A 19,564-nucleotide genomic window follows, 5' to 3' on the forward strand; every position below is an offset into this window, starting at 1 on the left:
ATTGAAATGTTATATCATTATGGAAATATGCAGCTTTTGTTATGTTGTATCACTATGGGGAAATATGCAACTTAAAAATGTTATATCACTATGGGGAAATATGGATCAAAATAAGGAAGCTGCATACATTTTGAAAATCATTGGTTCTGGTAGTTAAAGATAATTTCTGTTTCAGAAACACACATTTTAACAGATACTCATATTATAAAATTTTATAAAAATACTTGAAATACCATTAATTAGGAAGCATAGACTTAAAAATATATTTTTAAATCTCTATTATTAATATAATAAAATATTTTGCAAAATCTATAAGATTACAAAATTACTTTAAATATATAATACACTCTTACTGGCATTGATTTATCATTTCTTTATTGAATTATCGGGCTCATCAATTAAACAATCCTTTCATTTAAAAAATGGTCCACCCAAGCAAGCGATTAAAACGGTCGAAAAGCTTTGAGCAAAACCCTGCTAATAAATTATAAAGACTGTCGGCTTGTAATATACAAATTCAAAAAAAGGAGCTTCTTTATTAAAATAAGACACTACCATAATAAAACCTATTTGCAGATTAAGTATCTGCCAGAATGATTAAAAGCATCCGTCGCAAATGTCTTAATTTTGCTAGAATACATAACGACCGTTGAGATTGTTGAGATAGCCGTTGAGATAGCCGCCGGCGACTAGCCGCCCGGCGACTGTACTTTACATGGTTTTAAATGGGTGCATACGCACGCAGGCGCCGAGTCGCAGGAGCGTCAGGCGCGATCCTGCGCAGAGGTGATGCACAGGCGACTTGCCTGTCGCGGCAACCTATAAAAGCATGGGTTTAGATGAGTGCATTCGCACGAGGAGCGACTTTCGAGGCAACTTATACATCATTCACAAAAAATGGCTTCGACACAGAAACGCTCATCGTAGAAATTAAATCCCGAATCGTTTACAATAATTTTATATGAATATTGATAACGTAAAAAAAATATTGTGAAATAATATGTATAATTATTTTATATTATTTCTTGCTTCTCGATTCAAATTAATTTTATTAACATAATACAGATACATTTATAATTGCATTTGGGAAACAAAAAGCGTTTCATACGGGGAAATTCAATATTATATTGAAATTAAAATAATATTTTTTTCTCTTTAAAATTAATATTGCAATTTCTTCGCTTAGGGCCCATACGCACTGTCGGCTAGCCGCCGGCGACTAGCGGACGCCGGCTCAAAAACGTAGGTAACTAGACTAGGCGGCTAAGCCGAGCGACTCGAGGTCGGGTAGTACATTCGCGAAGAAATTGCAATATTAATTTTAAAGAAAAAAAAAATATTATTTTAATTTCAATATAATATTCAATTTCCCCGTATGAAATATAAATGTATATATCTCACACATTTTTTTAGATGCTAAATTCATTAAATAAATCGAGAAGCAAGAAATAATATAATATAATTATACATATTATTTCACAATATTTTTTTTTCGTTATCAATATTCATATAAAATTATTGTAAACAATTCGGGATTCAATTTCTACGATGAGATTTTCTGTGTCGAAGCCATTTTGTGTGAATGATGTATAAGTCACCTCGAAAGTCGCTCCTCGTGCGAATGCACTCATCTAAACCCATGCTTTTATAGGTTGCCGCGACAGGCAAGTCGCCTGTGCATCACCCCTGCACAGGATCGCGCCTGACGCTCCGGCGACTCGGCGCCTGCGTGCGTATGCACCCATTTAAAACCATATAAAGTACAGTCGCCGGGCGGCTAGTCGCCGGCGGCTAGCCGACAGTGCGTATGGGCCCTTAACGGTCGTTATGTACTCTAGCGACAAAAAAAAAACTATTCAAAAACCACCCAGAGACTTTCTCTAACTGACATTCATACTTCAAGATCCACTACTAGAGTTTTTCAACTTAGACTTAGCTTTACATTCCATATAAATTTCGACCAAGAGGAGGCAAAAACCGCCGCTTCTCTCTTCGCATCCTTTAGTCCAACTTGACTTCCGGAATCTAGAGTTTAACCAACTTCGGAGACGCTTGGAACTTCACGTATTACTAACATAATACAGGACGATTTTAATTGCGTCAAATATTAAAAAATGCAGTATTCAGTGCCTTCAGATTTGATATTACAAGTAATTTTTGATCCCGCAATAAACATGTAAATTGATTTGTTCATGAAATAATAGTCTCTTCGATGTATTCACTATCGGAATCTCTTTCATAAAAAAACTTTATTTATAGATTTTTCGAATCTGATTTATAGCCACTATAATTTCGGTAAATTCACTGCTACACACAGAGCAGGTAGTTAGAAATGGGACATGGAATTCTGATTAACACTCTAAAATTATTGTTTTGAAATATAAATTTTATGACCGACTATAGGAATCACCGGACAGCAAAATATACAATGCAGAAATTCTGAAAATAGATTTTACAGAAATTAGTGAATATATATATCATTACTATAATTACTATATTAAATAATAAGTTTCCGAAACGATATCTAATGGTAGGCGGTTTTGCATTTCTGTAAAGTTCTAACGACCAATTTTCTTGGATGCTTCTTGATTCATGTTTGAAAAACTTGAATAAACTTGCTAGTAATCAATAAAGAAAAGTAAAAATAATTGGTATAAAAATAAGATTCATGAATACTGATAATAACCTGTATTATAATGGTATAAAAAATTGATACAATCTAAAGAGTCAGCTTTAAATATATTGGTAGTATTAAGAAAATAACAGAATACAATTTTAATATGAATAATGAATTTCATTTAACGCTTTTTCGACTGTTTTTTCCATTCAAGAGCTCTTGAAGGTCTTGATATGCTCTTTCCATAAAAAAAATTCTCTACTGCTTCAAAATTATCATAACTTTTCAAATTAAAAAAAAACTATATATCCCAAATCAACAATAATCATATAGAGATTTGTTTACACTTAAATTTGCACTTCCTGAGCATAATAAAATTCATCAATTTTTCTTGTATTATATAAAAACTATTACTTTTTTATATATTAAATATAAAACAGATAAAGCCGTGTGATTATTCTTATACATATGTATGTATTTATTTTCAATCGCTATCTACACTGAATATAAATTATATTTTAACACTTGTTTACGTTTTATATTTCCGTCCATTCAAGATTTGATTAGTAATATTAAATCACGCCAATACGCTTGTAATTTGACACATCTTATCACCGTTTTTTGTTGGCGTTATATTTACGAGAGACAGTAAATTTAAACGGTCAATTGGCGTGAATCACCGAGCTTGTTTTTATCACATTTTGCTTTTATTATCTTCTGTCTTAAAAAATAAAAAGGATCGTTTATGCAAGTATACCTGAATCCTTGATGACTCACCAGACGAACGAGTCTTTTATCATTATCACAAGACGACAATGACCATATCACGGCATTCCGGCGTCGTGTATCACTGGGTATGATCACTGATCACTTTACCATCCACATGTGAGTGATTCACCCCGTGCGTGGTCAAAACAGATGATTTTTAGAATCCTTTTCAGTCAGGATCCGATCGGAAATTCTTACGCAAAATGTCATAGGTGAGTGTCGTAGTTCCGAGGAATTACTACATGTATACAATCACTGGCGTGTGACTCAGTCTGGTGTTTTGCAATATTTACAATCATTGGAGTACGTGAGAGGTGAGCAACGTAAAGGTCGAACGTGAGAAACGTTAACCGAGGCAATACCAGGTGCGAACTCGATCATGGGATTAGACAAGGAAGTGTATGCAACTTGCAGAAATGGTCGATGCAGAGTGATTAAAAATGAATCGAGGGAATATTAGTGTTACGTCAACTGAGTTAGGTCAGTAAGGTGTGTCAGTGATTCACGTGAATCGATAATAAAAAATTGCATTAAATTTATTCAGTAAATATTAGTAAGATGAGGGTAAAAAATTTTAACAAGCTTTTTATGATTATTTTTATAAAAAAATGTATTTGTAAATTATATAAGTGCCTTAATAGTCTAAAAATATTAAATTCTTTTCAAAATATTTTTTATATAAAATACTAGCACTCGTTTAACTGATTCTAATGACAAGTGACGAAACAAATATTTTAAAATTACATTGTAATGATTTTGCTCTTCTTGCAGTGCATATAAAATTAACGCTAATTTCAGTTTTTCATACAAAATTTTGTATTTTAAATATATTGTAGATATTTGCTTTCAATTTTCTAATAAAGTCACGTGCTTAATTAAAATTATTCAGATTTTTTTATAAAATCGTAAATTTTATTCATTTATATTTTTTGAAAAAAAAATTTTTCATTCCTTCTGTTTTCAAAAAAATATTAAAATGGATTATTAATTGAATTTTATAATTGGCATTTTTTAAATAAAATAAGTTCTTTATACATATCTATAAAACGAGCCTTTATTAAATGCTACAATAAGTATAATACATGTGCTAAATAAAAACAGTAGTAACCGTTAAAATCAGGTGTTTAATTATACTGATTAATTATAGAAATTGGCAATTTTATTATTTTATATTTTTTGCAAAATTAATCTTTTTTGATCCTATTTCTTTCTGAAAATGATTTTAAATTGCATTTTAAGATAATGATTTTTCAACTTAAATTAATGATTTTTTGTATAAATTATAATATCTGTAGCAATCAATAAAATCTGGTCTTAATTATATTGATTAAGATTTTTTAGAAATCGGAAATTTTATTATTTTATATTTTCTGCAAAAAAAATTTCAATTCTATTTCTTTCAAAAAATGTTTTTTAATTACATTTAAGAATTATGATTTTTCTTAGTATAGGGTTTTTCATATGAACTATTAAGCTATTTATAAAATAATTTTCAGTAATGTTTTAATGGCTTTTCATTGGAATCTAGTTATTCTTCAGCAAAATAATATTATAGATAATTTTTCTTCGAAAAACACTAATTATTTTTGTTGGATTATCAAAACATATATTATATGGATTAAAAATACATCCGTAATTTTAGAAAAGTACTGGATGAACCTGAACTATATTCTTAAATTACATATATATTTTTATACAAACTCTGTTTTTTTCTCTATGCGATTTTTCTTTTCATAGTCTCTCCTTTATATAAAGGATATTGAAGAAAATTAAGCTATGACTTGACTAACCTTCGTTCATGTGGCGATCTCCTGTCTCTCGTTCTCTCCACAAAGTCCAATCTTAGATTGTAATATTACGCACATGTGTGGCATGTCCTTTCGCTTGAATGAAACAGTTCTGTGTGCAAAATTCTGCGAATTTTCTGAGCGTCCTTTTGAGTCCAGACGCCGTGACTCGCGTGTCCCCAGAAGGCGTCGCTCGAAATTAAACTCGGATTCTTCAGCAGTGACTTTCCTTCCGTCTGTGCCCTTTCAGACATTTCGTCTCCGTCGTCAAATGTTATGGTGACGCATCCGCTTTATATAGAACATTTATTTCTTGACATCGTTCTGATTTTTCTCTGGAAATAATTCTGAACGAAAAATAGAAAACTATTTCGATTTTAATCTCGGACGTCGCAGCGTTATTTTTTGAAACGATGTATATTTTTCAGTCATAAGTGACTCAATAGTTCTGGAATAATGTCATTATTTATCATGTTTAATATTTTGCAAAAGTTCAAAAATATGTATTTAATACATGAAAATGAAAATTAAAGTATTCAAATTCAATCATAAGATTTTATTAGAAATATTAATTAAAGGTTAATTATATTACGTTATATTTATTTCCAATTAAATTATTATTATTAACAGAATACCATAAAAAAATTCAAATACCTGTCAATTATCTATATTTTTATAATTGTTGACAAAAGTTTCGTTCTGAAAAGTTTTGCAATAATAGGACCCTAATACGTTTGTTATGTTTTTTTATTTATTTTCAGCTTAATTTTTGACAAATATCTAAAACTGAATAATTATTGGTTATTGAATTAACAATTTTATAAATTGAAAATACCATATTTAATTTAAAATAGTTTTACGAAGGTCATCTATAATTTTTTTGTATATTTAATATTGTAATTTTATTTTAAATTTAATATATGCAAATATTGTTTATATATATGTATATACTTTTATAATCATGGTCATTTTTTTATGTTACTTTTTTATTATTTTTTTATAAATTTTCTTAAAATTATATTTTTACAAATAACCTTCTTAAATAGTTCAATTTACATATATATTCTTTATTACATTATTGACAATTGTTATTATTATCTTAAATATACATCTTTTTAATCAAACACAATAATAAATTTGACCATGCAACTACAATATTTATAAATTTTAGTTTTATTTTAACTAGAAAAATGCATAGTTCATACAACAACCGACTATTAAAAAAAAACTCTTTTTAGTTTTTTCAACAACAAAAAAGCAGTGAAAATTATTTTCTTTTAATTTTAAATTACATTTTAAACCTTTAGTGCTGATAAATATTTATTTTATTAATTACTAAGGTTTATTTTATTTTTTTATTTTAAAATAAATAAACCGGTTTTAGAAATTATTAAATAAAATGTAATTTTACTGTGTTTTTTTGCTATTGTAAAAATCTGAAAAAGTTTTTACTGGTTTGTAAATAAAACGAAATTTGAAAACCGTATTTTTTGATAAATTTATAAAATTCAAAAGCTGGTTTAAAAAACAAATTTATCAAAAAAAAACGGTTTTCAAATTTCGTTTTACTTAGAAACCGGTAAAAACTTTTTCAGATTTTTACAACAGCAAAAAAAACACAATAAAAATACATTTTACTTATTAATTTCTAAAACCGGCTTACTTATTTAAAAATGAAATAATATAAATATATGTTTGTTGATTTATCTGATTTTATGCAATGAGTAACTAAAAACTCATACAAAACTAAATACACTGAATTAAGTCCACTGAACTTACTTTACTGAAATTACTTCATTTTGCTCTTATTCTATTATACTTTCAAAAATTACCTTTTAATATTTTTTAACCAGTTTTTGAATTTTGCAAATTTATCAGGAAAAACAATTTTTCAAACTTTACTATATCTAGAAACCGTTTAAAAACTATTTTCAGGTTTTTACAACAACAAAAAACTATTAACAATAAAATATCATTTTTCTTATTATCACATTTTTATGCTATTAGCAGTGGCGTAGCTAGGATATGTGCCGCCCAGGGCGATCCTTAAAATTGCCGCCCCCTCCCATAATTTTTTTGCAGGGTCATAAAATCAGCATTTCGTAAAATATTAAATTGGTTATTATTAAGCTCTTGTTATTCGTGGATTTATATATGTTTTAGTGCATTCAGGGGTAGGAACCACACTAGACGATCCCATCGCGAATATGCCGCCCCCAAGCAAGTACCACCAGGGGCGGCCCGCCCCTCCGCCCCCCCCCCCATAGCTACGCCACTGGTTATTAGTTATTTCTATAAATCAATATGTAGTAAAATAAACTAAAACTCAATAAAATTACTAAAATCAAAATCTAATGTATGAATATAAAATGGCCATGGAACGATTACTTAATTATATATTTTAATAGTATAAAAACCGGTTTTTGAATTTTACAAATTAACCATTTCAGTCATTTAAAAAAATTTTCATGACTAGATATTATACCCAAATTTTCGCTACGCAGCTTCAACTGTTTATTTTTTTAATTAATTAATTTATTTAGCTTAATAGCTAATTTTTACACTGTTACATATTGACTTTTCTTTAAATAGTTATTTAAAGAATGTGATAAGTAGAGTTTTACAAAAATGAAAAATCAAGACAAATATATGAATATACATATATAAAAAATAAATCATAATCTTAAAAATATATATGTATGTCCAAAAAAAGGTACACTACATAAAAAATGTATTACTTCTCTATTGAAATTATAATTTATTTATGATATATAATTAAATTTAAAAAATAATATTTTAATCATAAATATTTATGAACTGCTTATTAATTGTATTATTATATAAGAAAACACTGATTTTTTACAATCAACATAATATTAATAAGAAATATTATGAAAAACATATTGTTTTTTGTTGTTTTAAAAAAATGTTTTTGTATAAAACAATTTTTATAAGATATGTCATTGGTTTAAATAAACCAAAATTAATAAATATTGTAGTTCCATATTGCAGGTCAAATATATTATTGCATTTAATTAAAAATATATATATATAAAATATGGTATAAAAAATATAATATAATATATAATATAAATATAATCTTGAAACTGTTCCCAATTTTAAAACGTGTAGTGAGAATATTTTCATTGTGCTTTGTATATTTTTTATGCTAAATCCATTCATTTAATTAATTCTTCTAGTCTTAATTTGTTCAGCATTCTATGAATTCTTCAATATAATTAATGGGCGTGGTTTTGAATGTGAGTCAAGTCCATTTACTTTACGTTTACAAGTCGCTTATATACACACAGCCGATCCTTTATTTATATTTTTATTTACCTATGAATCAATATATTGCAATATTATGCAATTATTTACACATAACACAATCGTTTAAGTGTATATAATACTTAAATCGTGCATCCACATATTATACACAGCGTGTTTACGATTGTTTATGTTATAGATACATGCGTTACTACGATATTGCTTTTTTGTACAAATAGATATAATCAAATCTAGAGTAGATAAGATTACGAATGATGAATCACACCCTTGTGAAATCTACAATATAGTATATATCATAGACATTTAAATTTGAGTTGGAGATCGTGGAGATTTCGCGGAAAACTTTATTTTTCTACTATTCATTCGATTCACATCTATTTTGAGAGACGGATGAGATGTTTAAACAATGAGTTGAGGCTTACAAAATAACTGATCTTATTTTTAAATTTAATGTATCACATTAACATCCAAAGACGAAAACAACATTTAAATTTCTAACATCATACATAATTTATATACATATTCTACAGAAAAATATATATTCCGTAAACATCGATGTACCAGTATATTTAACATATAGATCACTATGCATTTTAATGTATGATGCACACTGTATGACACAAAAGCCCCTATTTGGGGTTTCAATTATGGGAGGTTTCGTCACTTTTTACCAGTAGTAGTTGACTCATATGATATCCAAATGGCGGTGCGGATAAAAAATATTTATAATTATTTTTTTATGCGCTTTTCCGTTCCACTTTTCGTTTGATTCTAAGAACGTAAAGACAATTTCACAAATAATAGACGGTACAAACAAAGCATCGCAACCCTTCCCGGATGTAATTTCTCACGTCGGAGATATTTGAATTCAATGGCGTCGATATGAAATTCCTGTGATCCGTTTTAATATGCGAATTCCATCAGACTGAAATTTATATTGTACACCTATGGGACCTTCAGGTGAAAAACGCGACACGTCTAGACGCTTGAGTGTTTAGCATAGCTTAGAATTTCATATCGGAACTGACATACGTCTGATCTCATTTTTTTGATTTGATTTGGTTATAAATATAGAGAATCCATAAGCACTTGAAACACGTGACTAAAGTTTTGTAGTGAATCACAAATTAGTCACATAACAATTAAAAACTAGTCACACCGATTTTAACGCTTTATCCCATGTTTGCAAGGAAGCTTTGTTCATTATTTTGTCCGTTACTCATTGAAACTTAGTTCAGAAGTTTTCAAATGCATCTATTTAATTTAAAAAATAAAAAAACACAATGGAGCTTTTTTCATTTTTGCTTATGTATTTTTTTTTTGTATACATAAATATATTTTTATTTAAATGTATATCTACAATTTTTCGTTAATATCAAAATAAAAAAATACATAATATTTTGCCACAAAGATAAGATAATTAATTATTTATATGTAAAATTACATATTGATATTTTTTCAATAGTCTCGTTTTTTGGGTTAAACATTTAATACTTTAATAGATTTTTATTAAATTTTAGAGCCAAAAAACTTAGTATCAAACGAGTTTAAAACGTACTCATAAATGTAAATTATCATAATCAATCATAAAAGTTTAAATAAAAATATATTTTATATAAATTATATAAATAAAATTAAGGTGATCTCAAAAATGAGATTTAATTCTATAAATAAATATATTGTTGATTTTATTAAATATAGTAATCTACAATTTGTTATTGTATAATATTTTTTAAAGTGAAAGGAACGTTAAAATTCTACTCTTCCCTCCCATACCCCTCTCCCCTCAAGTCGCACATTATAACGTATTTTTTTAATCTAATCTATTTTATTATTTTAACTCATACACAATTGTATTGTTGTAATTTTCATTTAAATTATTTTTTATGTAAGGTGAAAGGCCACACAGCGTGTTTTTTGGTTTTGTGGTCAAATTCAAAAAATCATTGTGGTCAAGTGTCATGTTGTATTTTTTATTCAAAATTATATGTAAATTTTACGTAAATACCTATGAAATTTTTTATTAAAAATATTTTTTTAAGCCCTGTAGATTGTTTATTATTATATTTTGCCCATCAAAACTTGTCCTTACTTCCTGGTTTTGAAGTTCAAAAACCCGCTTGCGGTAATAACACGTTCTGGAACAGACTTCTAGGAAGGGTTTCGGTTCTGAAAATTCTACGAAACGTCAGTTATTAATATACCTTTTGCGGTCAGGGGCTGGTCCGTTGGATCTTTTTTGACTCATCGTTTCTCGCGGAATCTGCGACCTTACTCAAGGCGCCTATCATTATTGCGTCACATTCTTTAATTATCAAAAAAAAAGGATCTTCGTCACGTATCGATTGTCCATAGCAAAATCCAAAAAGCCATAAATGACAACAGGATCTTTGACGCAGTGATCTGAAAAACTTAAATCTTATCAATTGTTTCGAGTATCACATACTGATAACACATAATAAACTGTATTTATTATCAAAAGATTCGAGATAAAAATTTGGAGGTTTCCTTCTAGTCAGCTGCTGAAGTTGAGTTCAAGGTTTTCATCATTCCAAAGATATTTGCATATGTAAAAAATACTGACGTCATCTGCTACGCGTATTCGTGACAATGTCAATTTGTTTATAAAATATAATAAATCATTGTATATAATATGATATGATCCACAAAAGTTATAATGTATACACAAATTATCTAGAAATATAAAACTAGAGTGATTCATTTAAAAATATGATTAATTTATTATGAAAACGGAAGACTTGGAAATATTTTCCTTTTAATGACGTCTCAGCTATGTTTTGGGATTCTAAAGGTTTTCCTCCTATGTTATTATTCAGTTTATTTACATCATAACAATAATTGTGATACGATTTTAACAATACAGATAATTATAACATCATTCGATATATTAATACCTAAACTATTTCCGTAATGATTCATGTATATGCTAATTTAATCGAATGGTTTATGTTTTTTTATTTAGATTTTCGATGATTAATGAAAAACTATTTAGTGATACATTTATCGATATAGTACAGTATAAAATTAATACGAGTACTTGACAAATGATTGAGTTATCACTTTTCAAGTTGTCATGTCAAATCATCAGATATCAGATAACAAGATTTGTGCATAAAAGTTTGGTGATTAATACTGATATGATTTTATGAATTACTCATAATACATATATGTTTATCTGATATTTTAGGTTTTTGTAGATAGTTTTCTATGAGATGTTACTAAGTCTGTACATGAGATAAGATTACAATAATATATTCTGCAGAATGCCGTATCAAATATTTGTTTAGTTATTGTATAATTTAACTATTCTAGTGCATCTTTGTAATTAAATTTTTTGACATAAATTTTGCTTCTTGTCTCTATTTACTTTACGTAGACATTATTATCTGAAAGTCATACTACCAATCAAAATATTCGAAAAACAAATATATTCGCTTAATTAGAATATATTTGTAATATGTTCATTCATATTTGTAGTGTAGTGTTTTTTTTTTAATTTTTTAAATGTCTTTATATATTTCAACAACGCAGGTAGTCATTTTTTTTAATTGTCTGTTAGATATGGATTTTCTAGTATTATTTATAACAACCATAACCATAATATAAAATAAGTGAAAAATTAAAAAATAAAGAAAAAAAATTGTTTTTTTTTAATCTTTTTTAAATCAATACTAATATTTATTATGAAAATATTTTTATGCATATCAAGTATCTTTATGGTAGCAGGAATAAATAAAATAAATCTTCGCAGTGATTTAAGCTTTAAAACACTCAATTTAAGATTAATAATAAGGACGTAATAGCGTAGTCTGTAACGTCTCAGATTAGTAACTCTGAGGTTACAGGTGCGAGCCCCGGCAGTGGCACTCGAAATTTTATTTATAAAAAATGCGCTTTTATAATAAAAACAGGTTAAGTTGCAGTGACATTTATTGATTATAAATTGTACAACTCATAATAATTTATAATTAATAATACAGATGTCACAGATTCCCATAGTATTCATTATGTCTGATTGACTTACTCAGTTGGTACAGATTTGCCCGTTGTAACGCATTGGGCTTACGCCTGTCATATTGCAAAAAAAAAATACCAGTCCTAATACTTTTTATATTTTCTTACAATATATAATTTTATATTTCTGCATTCATTATTCAAATTGTACTTTTTGATTCTTTATTACTTTATTTTATCGTTGACTATTTGATATTCAAACGAATATTTGGAAACTATTTTTTTAGTCAAACCATCTGGTATTTTTTTAATATATTGACACAATACAATTGTATTAAAATAAATTCTAAAGATTCTCCAACTTCTATAATATCACGCTGTGAGATCTATTATTAAAAAGATTTGTTACATTCCACTCGTTTTATTAAACAACTGTCTTGGCATTTAACTGTCTAAATAAGTCACACCAGTTGGCATCAAAGTCCGAAAGACAAATAGTGTTTTGGATGCTTTATTTCTAAAACTGCGATACAAAATAAATAATGAGAGAATCGTTCATTATTTAAGTCAATTGCTACAGCATAATAGGTCTACTAATCTTGAGAGTTTATGTTGCGGTAATACACCTTAAGAACTGAACTATATAACCTTTAGCTTATTTTCTAAATTTAGTAAATAAACTATGACTTAGAAATTCGTGACAACTTCCTGTAAATATCATATCACTAGAGTGCTTCATTCGCGGATGTAGAGAATATGCGACTAGTAACAATATTATATGAGAATCGAAAATAAATTCGCATAAAATTAGTCATTCCCGGAATCGAACAATTCATACAATAAAATTTAAAATATTTTTTTGGCAAAACGTTTGACATGTGCATGTTGAGCTTTTTACGAACATATTTAATGACAACACAAACTATTAACAAGCGCAAATAGAATAAAAAAAGATTACGCGGTGGCATGTCGAGGCGCTCGGTGCATCTCTCGTGCGCTCATTCATTAAAACTCCACGGATCCTCAACATATTTTTTTCAAAAATAGAATAAAGTACTCTGATTTATAAGATACTGTTTTTAATGAATGTTCGCAAGGTGACTGTCTCGGGACATGTACGGGAAATTAACCGGTCGAATGATGACCTTGGGCGCATCGCGACCATGTGACTAATACTGTGACAATGTCGGCGAAAACAGACTATACCGGAATTTTCATTGCGCAGTGCATCTGTGGACCAATCTGTTTTTTAAATGAATTTTACGAGTTGTCATACATACGTCATTCATCTCACATAGCGTTTCACACCACTGTGCAATGTTATTAATTACTCATTAGTTTTATTTTGTGATTCATTGAAAGAGGTGACTTACTGAGTAGAAACTGACAGCTGTTAAATATATATATATATATATATATATATATATATATATATATATATATATATATATATATAATGTATTGAAAAAATCCTTAAGAATAGCATCCACTAGATATAACCCAAATATTATATTATTATCTATTTGTATTTATAAACATTGGCGAGGTATATTGCGTTCCATTGACTGTGATTTCTGAATCTATACTATTTTGTAAAGTTAAATGCTTTTAAACATAATAATGATTGATTTAATCATATTTTTAGTTAATACTAAGTGTTTTACTTAAAAAATTCTATCAAAAAACATAAAAATTTTAGCATATGACAATTGAAATATAGTTAATATTTTATTTTAATTTTTATAAAATTGTTCCAAATATATAAAACGAATATTTATTATATATATATATGTGTCTTACATTAAAAAAAAAATATATGGATATAACCCAAATATTTTCTTTCTTTTTTATTAATGACTATTGATAAGGAAGATTGCGTCTAACTGACTGTGATTTCTGAATCTATACTATTTTGAAAAAATAAATGGTGGAATTCAAATGCTATTAAATATTAAGACACTCATATTTCTTGTTTTAAATTTAAATGAATCCAGTTAAATTATCCCTGATTACAGTTACCAGTATATTGTAAATATTTCATCATATTGCCAGTTTAAACATTTTGATGTCAGTTTGTGTCTCGTTCCTTAGATGTACAGCGCTTTATTTTTTGCGAAGTCGTAATCTTAAACATATTAGTCAATGTGTGATTGTCACGGGGCGTCGCATTTCACTGCATTTTGTCATTAGTCATTAGTTCATATCAGAAAGTTTTTCGATGATTCATTGAAGGGCGGGGGCGGAGTGACTTGTGCCTATGGAACAATGTCATTGTCGATGACCCTTATCTATACGGCGCCTTGTCAATATTCATAAATTATTTATTCGTGTGTAGAAAGAAATATGGCATTAAAGAGCTTCTAAATCGAATTTTTATATTGCATGTGACACATTACAAAAAAAAGTCTGTTAAATTAGCAACTATTATTCCAACAATCAAGGAAGAGTTATTAATGTGGATTTATCCGAAATATGATTTCAAATTTCTTAGTAAGATAGATATTAAAATTTTATTTTGAATCAAACAGATAAAAATAATGAATAATATTTTTCGAGGAATAGATAGCATTTTAAAAACCATATCTATATAGCATTTGACAAGGTCATGATCACCACATAATAAATAACACCTCAGTTTGCAATTGACGTGTTTTCCCACAAACTACCCATTAAATTATCATCGTCATCTTAGTTATTTGGTATCTCAAAAAAGTATAGATATATTTATTTAAAAAAAAGCAATACCATATAAGAATATCTTCCATATTTGCCGCTTGGCTGGATATCTAGTCGTTTTTTCACATATTCTCTCAACGCTCTGTATATGCAGATAGTGAACCTATTTATAACCCTTTGATATCCATATGTTAATCTTCTTAATATTATTTGAAATTATTATTATAGTGATTGCAATCCTTTATTGTATAATTTTCTTTGTACACATCACTGACCGCACTTTTTTAATTACCAGCTCTTGATTTATTGCTCTCTTTGATTCTCTCTTCACTCCTCAAGATTCAAAGCAATCATCATTTCTAAGGGGTCTGTCTTTGAACTTTGATGCTTCGCAATGTTTTTGTTTTTTCTATCTTTATACACCCATTTCCATATTTCCTTTACTTTAAGTTAAGCTTTATTCTATATGAAAGTGTACTAAAAAACGACTATTTCCAGATAATCGATGGCAAATATTAAAAGCCAGATTGACTAATTTAATTACCATGCGGCAAGGTCGTGTTATTTAGTGGTTTAAGTATGGGAAATCATGCATTTCATGATGACTTTGCGTTATGAATTTTAGTATATATTTTTTCCCATTTATTCGAAATATGCAGTGTAAGTTGCTATTTATTATTTTACATATTTAGTTATAAATAAATTCTAATTGCGACAGAAATAAAAAATTCTCATTTTCCTGAATATTTTTATTTCTGGCAAAGATTGAAAAAATCGCTGTAAATCCTACTTTTGCTTAGTCAATGAATCTTACATTAAACTTTTTAGTGAAATTGCAGAAGAACTAATTTTAAATTTATTTATTATTATTTATTATTTAAATTAGATTTTATGTTTCATGTCATATTTAAGAGATGTACATATACCTGTGGATTCATCGAGACATATCAAATAGTTCTCAATTTCAATTCTGTGTGATATTAACTCTTTTCCCTGTACTTTTTTTTTAACAGAAAATGAAAAATATGCTTTGTTGTCTATTAACAATTTTATTATTTTGCTCAAAAATTAAGCGTGTTAGTCTGCCTTTATATTTACAAGGAAATATTTTTTCTACAGTATTTGTAAATGATTTTTTTACATATAATGTAAAAATATTATATATATCATATGTATGCAATATATTATTATTAACCTCCTTACTTTTTACATGAGCTAAGATTGTTTTTGTAACATAATTACGATTATTTTTTTATTAAAAATACAAATTAAGATGATTGACAAATTGAACCAAAAAATTCACAGTTTATTTAAATTTTTTCAGAGAAATCGATTTAAAATCTGTATCCTTAATAACCGTTATATCCCGTTTATATATGTATATATGTACCTAAAAAGTAAGATAATAAATTAAATTCTAATTTAAAACATTTTTTATCTCTTTACTTTTTTTTTTTTTTTTAAAACAGAATAAGTTTTTTGGTTAAAACCACAATTTTGAATTTAACCGAGATATTTCTTAGTTCTATTTAACAACTATGCTTAAAATTTACTGTACGGTTAAATGTATATATGTATGAGCGATGTCGCGATGAGAACATACGCTTCTATATTTCGGCAGATGATGCTCTTGCCATGGTCACGAACTTCAGTATATCAAAATATTTATATACATTTGTATGTATATGAATACATATGTACATAGGTATTTATGTACATATTACATACATAATATATCACAAAATATTGTTTCAATTACTATTGTAGAACATTTTTTACTATTTCTTTCTTTCTAAAAACTAACGAATTTCTTAGTTTTTATATAGTCACCATTTTACAACAAGATGGTGGATCAGATCTTAGAGCTTAAATAAAATATTTATCAATTTTTATTTATTTATTTTAATTAAATTAATAATTTATAACATTAGCTATTACTTTAAATTAAAATGGCGGTTTAGATTGACTTGGAAAATTGACAAAATATTTATAAACTTGAATTTAATTTAATTTAAATGAGTAATTTAAAACATTAACTACTACATTTAATGAAAATGGCGGATTAAACAATCTAACGAACTTGAACAAAATATTTACAAGGCCTATGTTATGGTGGTTAAATTAAAACTAAGATAATTATCGTGTTTTTAAGAACTGTAAATAAAAATCAATTAAAAAATTCTTATTCTTGAATTAAACTTTTATTACAATTATATTTTTTAAAAATCTTAGATTTTTTAATATCCGAAATTTTGAGACAATGTTTTAAAAAAATTATGGTATGATTTTTTACTTATATAAACGTCTAATTTACATTATTTTAGACTTATTTTGTATATGTTTCTTAACAAAGTTACAATACTTATATAATAATTTTATTTTATTTCAATAATTAGTCTATTTTGAAACGCATTCTACGCAGTTTTGGTATTTTTTAATATCCACCATTTTGAAACAATATGGCGGATCGAGTATTTATGCCTATTTATAAAAATAATAATGGAAATACAATTAAATGTACAGAAATTTTCGAGTATTTAAAAAATGTTATAAACCATATTTATGTATAATATATAGGAAAATCTTTTTATGAAATTCGTTTTGGCTAATAAGTAGTATATCTGCTTCTTTTTTTTTAATTATAAGGGAAACATTTGTACACGTATGTATATTTCAATATATTCCGAAGACTATCGCGTTAAAAAATATAAGGGATATGTAAAAATAGATTAAAAAAAAATTTTATTTAAAGAATTGAAAATTTTATATTTAACGCTGAATATAAAATTCTCAAAAAATAAATTGATTGCATACAAAATTCTTATTCTTATCTGATAAATAAAACCTGTAAAAAAAATATTTATGTGTTAGCTTATAAATAACAAAGATGTGGGAGCTAGTTTTCGGTAATCTGTCCTAATACAAGGTATTTCTTTATTTAATGATGCTCTCGAGTTCATGACATGTCTAAATATTTTTAATAATGTAATAAATTAATATTCTATAATGTACGAAGCACGACGCCCGATATTGATTTCGATTTTTATTCAGTAATAAGGCAGCAATAAATAAAAATAATAGTGAGTTGTATGTTACATTAAAAAAAAGCAAAGAATTAAAATTATATATTACTTAAAAAAATATTTATTTATTTATTCATTTAATATCGCGGCTCATTACATTTATTTTTTTTTAGTTCTAAAGCAAAAAAATCAGTGTAAAAAATAATTAATTTAATAATGAATAAAAAAAATCTTTTTAAAATGCATATTAATATAACTTGCGGGCCGCAGATTAATAAGCTTTGTGAGATTTTAAATTTTGAGAAATAATATGAAATATAATAATGGCATATTTTCGAGTCCGCTCTTTTCTTTACTCCTCAATTATTATATTTTATATCAATATAGTTTAGAACATTTTTACGTTAAAATGTAAGGGTGGTTTTAGGTGATAGTCGAAGAAACTTTATAGTATTTGTATCGTAATCTAGCTAAAAGTATACGTATGAAAATGTACAATTCGAATTTCTCCGGGCAAGCGCACACATATACCGCGTCCAATCAAAACAAATCATTAAGGCGCACGCGCACAAGGCTTATTTTCCATTGACTGCTGGCTTCCCTTCCCCGTCCCCTCTCCTCGGGTATATAAGGCCAAGTCTCCCGTTTCCGCGCGACAGACGGTAGTCGACAGCGCGCGCGGTGCGTGCTGGCCGCGTGCTGGTTCTCGGTTCGGTTTTACGACACACAAACAATCATCAATCGTATCAGTATCAGCAATCGTTCGCTGCAGTGCATACAGTGCGTTTCGGAAGCGGTTGCAGTCGAAAGTGCAGTCGAGTCAGGTGCAAGTCGCGAAGATTCCGTCGATCAAGGGCTCCCGCCAGGCCAGATCAGCCGACGGCCACGGCATGCGGCTCAAAAGGCAATCGCCATGCCTCGTGCTGAGGTTCATGCCTCTCCAGTCCATCGGTTAGCCATCATCAGTTTTCATATTTAGTGTGTTGTGTGTGAGTGTGTATGTGTGCGTGCGTTTATAAGTGCGGCGAAGGTTAACGCAGACGTCTGGCTGCTCGCTATGAGTCACGCTCTTTTCGGATCGCGGCGTTTTTACGCAGCCTACTTTTTCGGATCGATGTTCAGTGGTGTATTTTTTTGGTTTCGCAGGAGGTCACAAGGAGTTCCAGAAGAGGCATAGAGAGCTGTGCGAAGACGCGCTGCTTCCGGGAGCCGTGCCCAGGATCCCGGGAGGGGTCTCCGGCAACCCCGTTCCAGCGTCTCCTTCGCTCTCGGAGGAACCTCCTCTATGTAGTCCCGTAGAACCCGCAGGTAATTATCGTACGTCACTTATCGTCCATCGCCTCTGATTGTTTATAAACGCTAATTGTACTATTAGCGTCACCGCAGCTCGTTATTATTTTTTCGCGCATTCTCTAAATTTATTTAATAAA

General features: G+C 28.3%; 1 protein-coding gene across 3 annotated transcripts in view; it reads left to right on the forward strand.

Moving 5' to 3' along the window:
- The window catches only part of puc (dual specificity phosphatase puckered), an 80,798-nt gene that overhangs the window by 41,555 nt on the left and 19,679 nt on the right, over positions 1-19,564 (forward strand). For 2 of the 3 annotated variants that reach the window (XM_088182167.1, XM_088182168.1), the window contains exon 3: positions 19,281-19,442. In XM_088182167.1, the coding sequence (XP_088038293.1) occupies positions 19,281-19,442 (162 nt within the window). Of the gene's footprint in view, positions 1-18,788; positions 19,086-19,280; positions 19,443-19,564 lie in introns of those variants that run through there. The other variant, XM_088182169.1, reaches the window with a different exon arrangement.

This window comes from Plectrocnemia conspersa, unplaced genomic scaffold (assembly GCF_051122295.1).
Source record: "Plectrocnemia conspersa isolate PC_06_02 unplaced genomic scaffold, ASM5112229v1 ptg000003l, whole genome shotgun sequence".
Classification (NCBI taxonomy): domain Eukaryota; kingdom Metazoa; phylum Arthropoda; class Insecta; order Trichoptera; family Polycentropodidae; genus Plectrocnemia; species Plectrocnemia conspersa.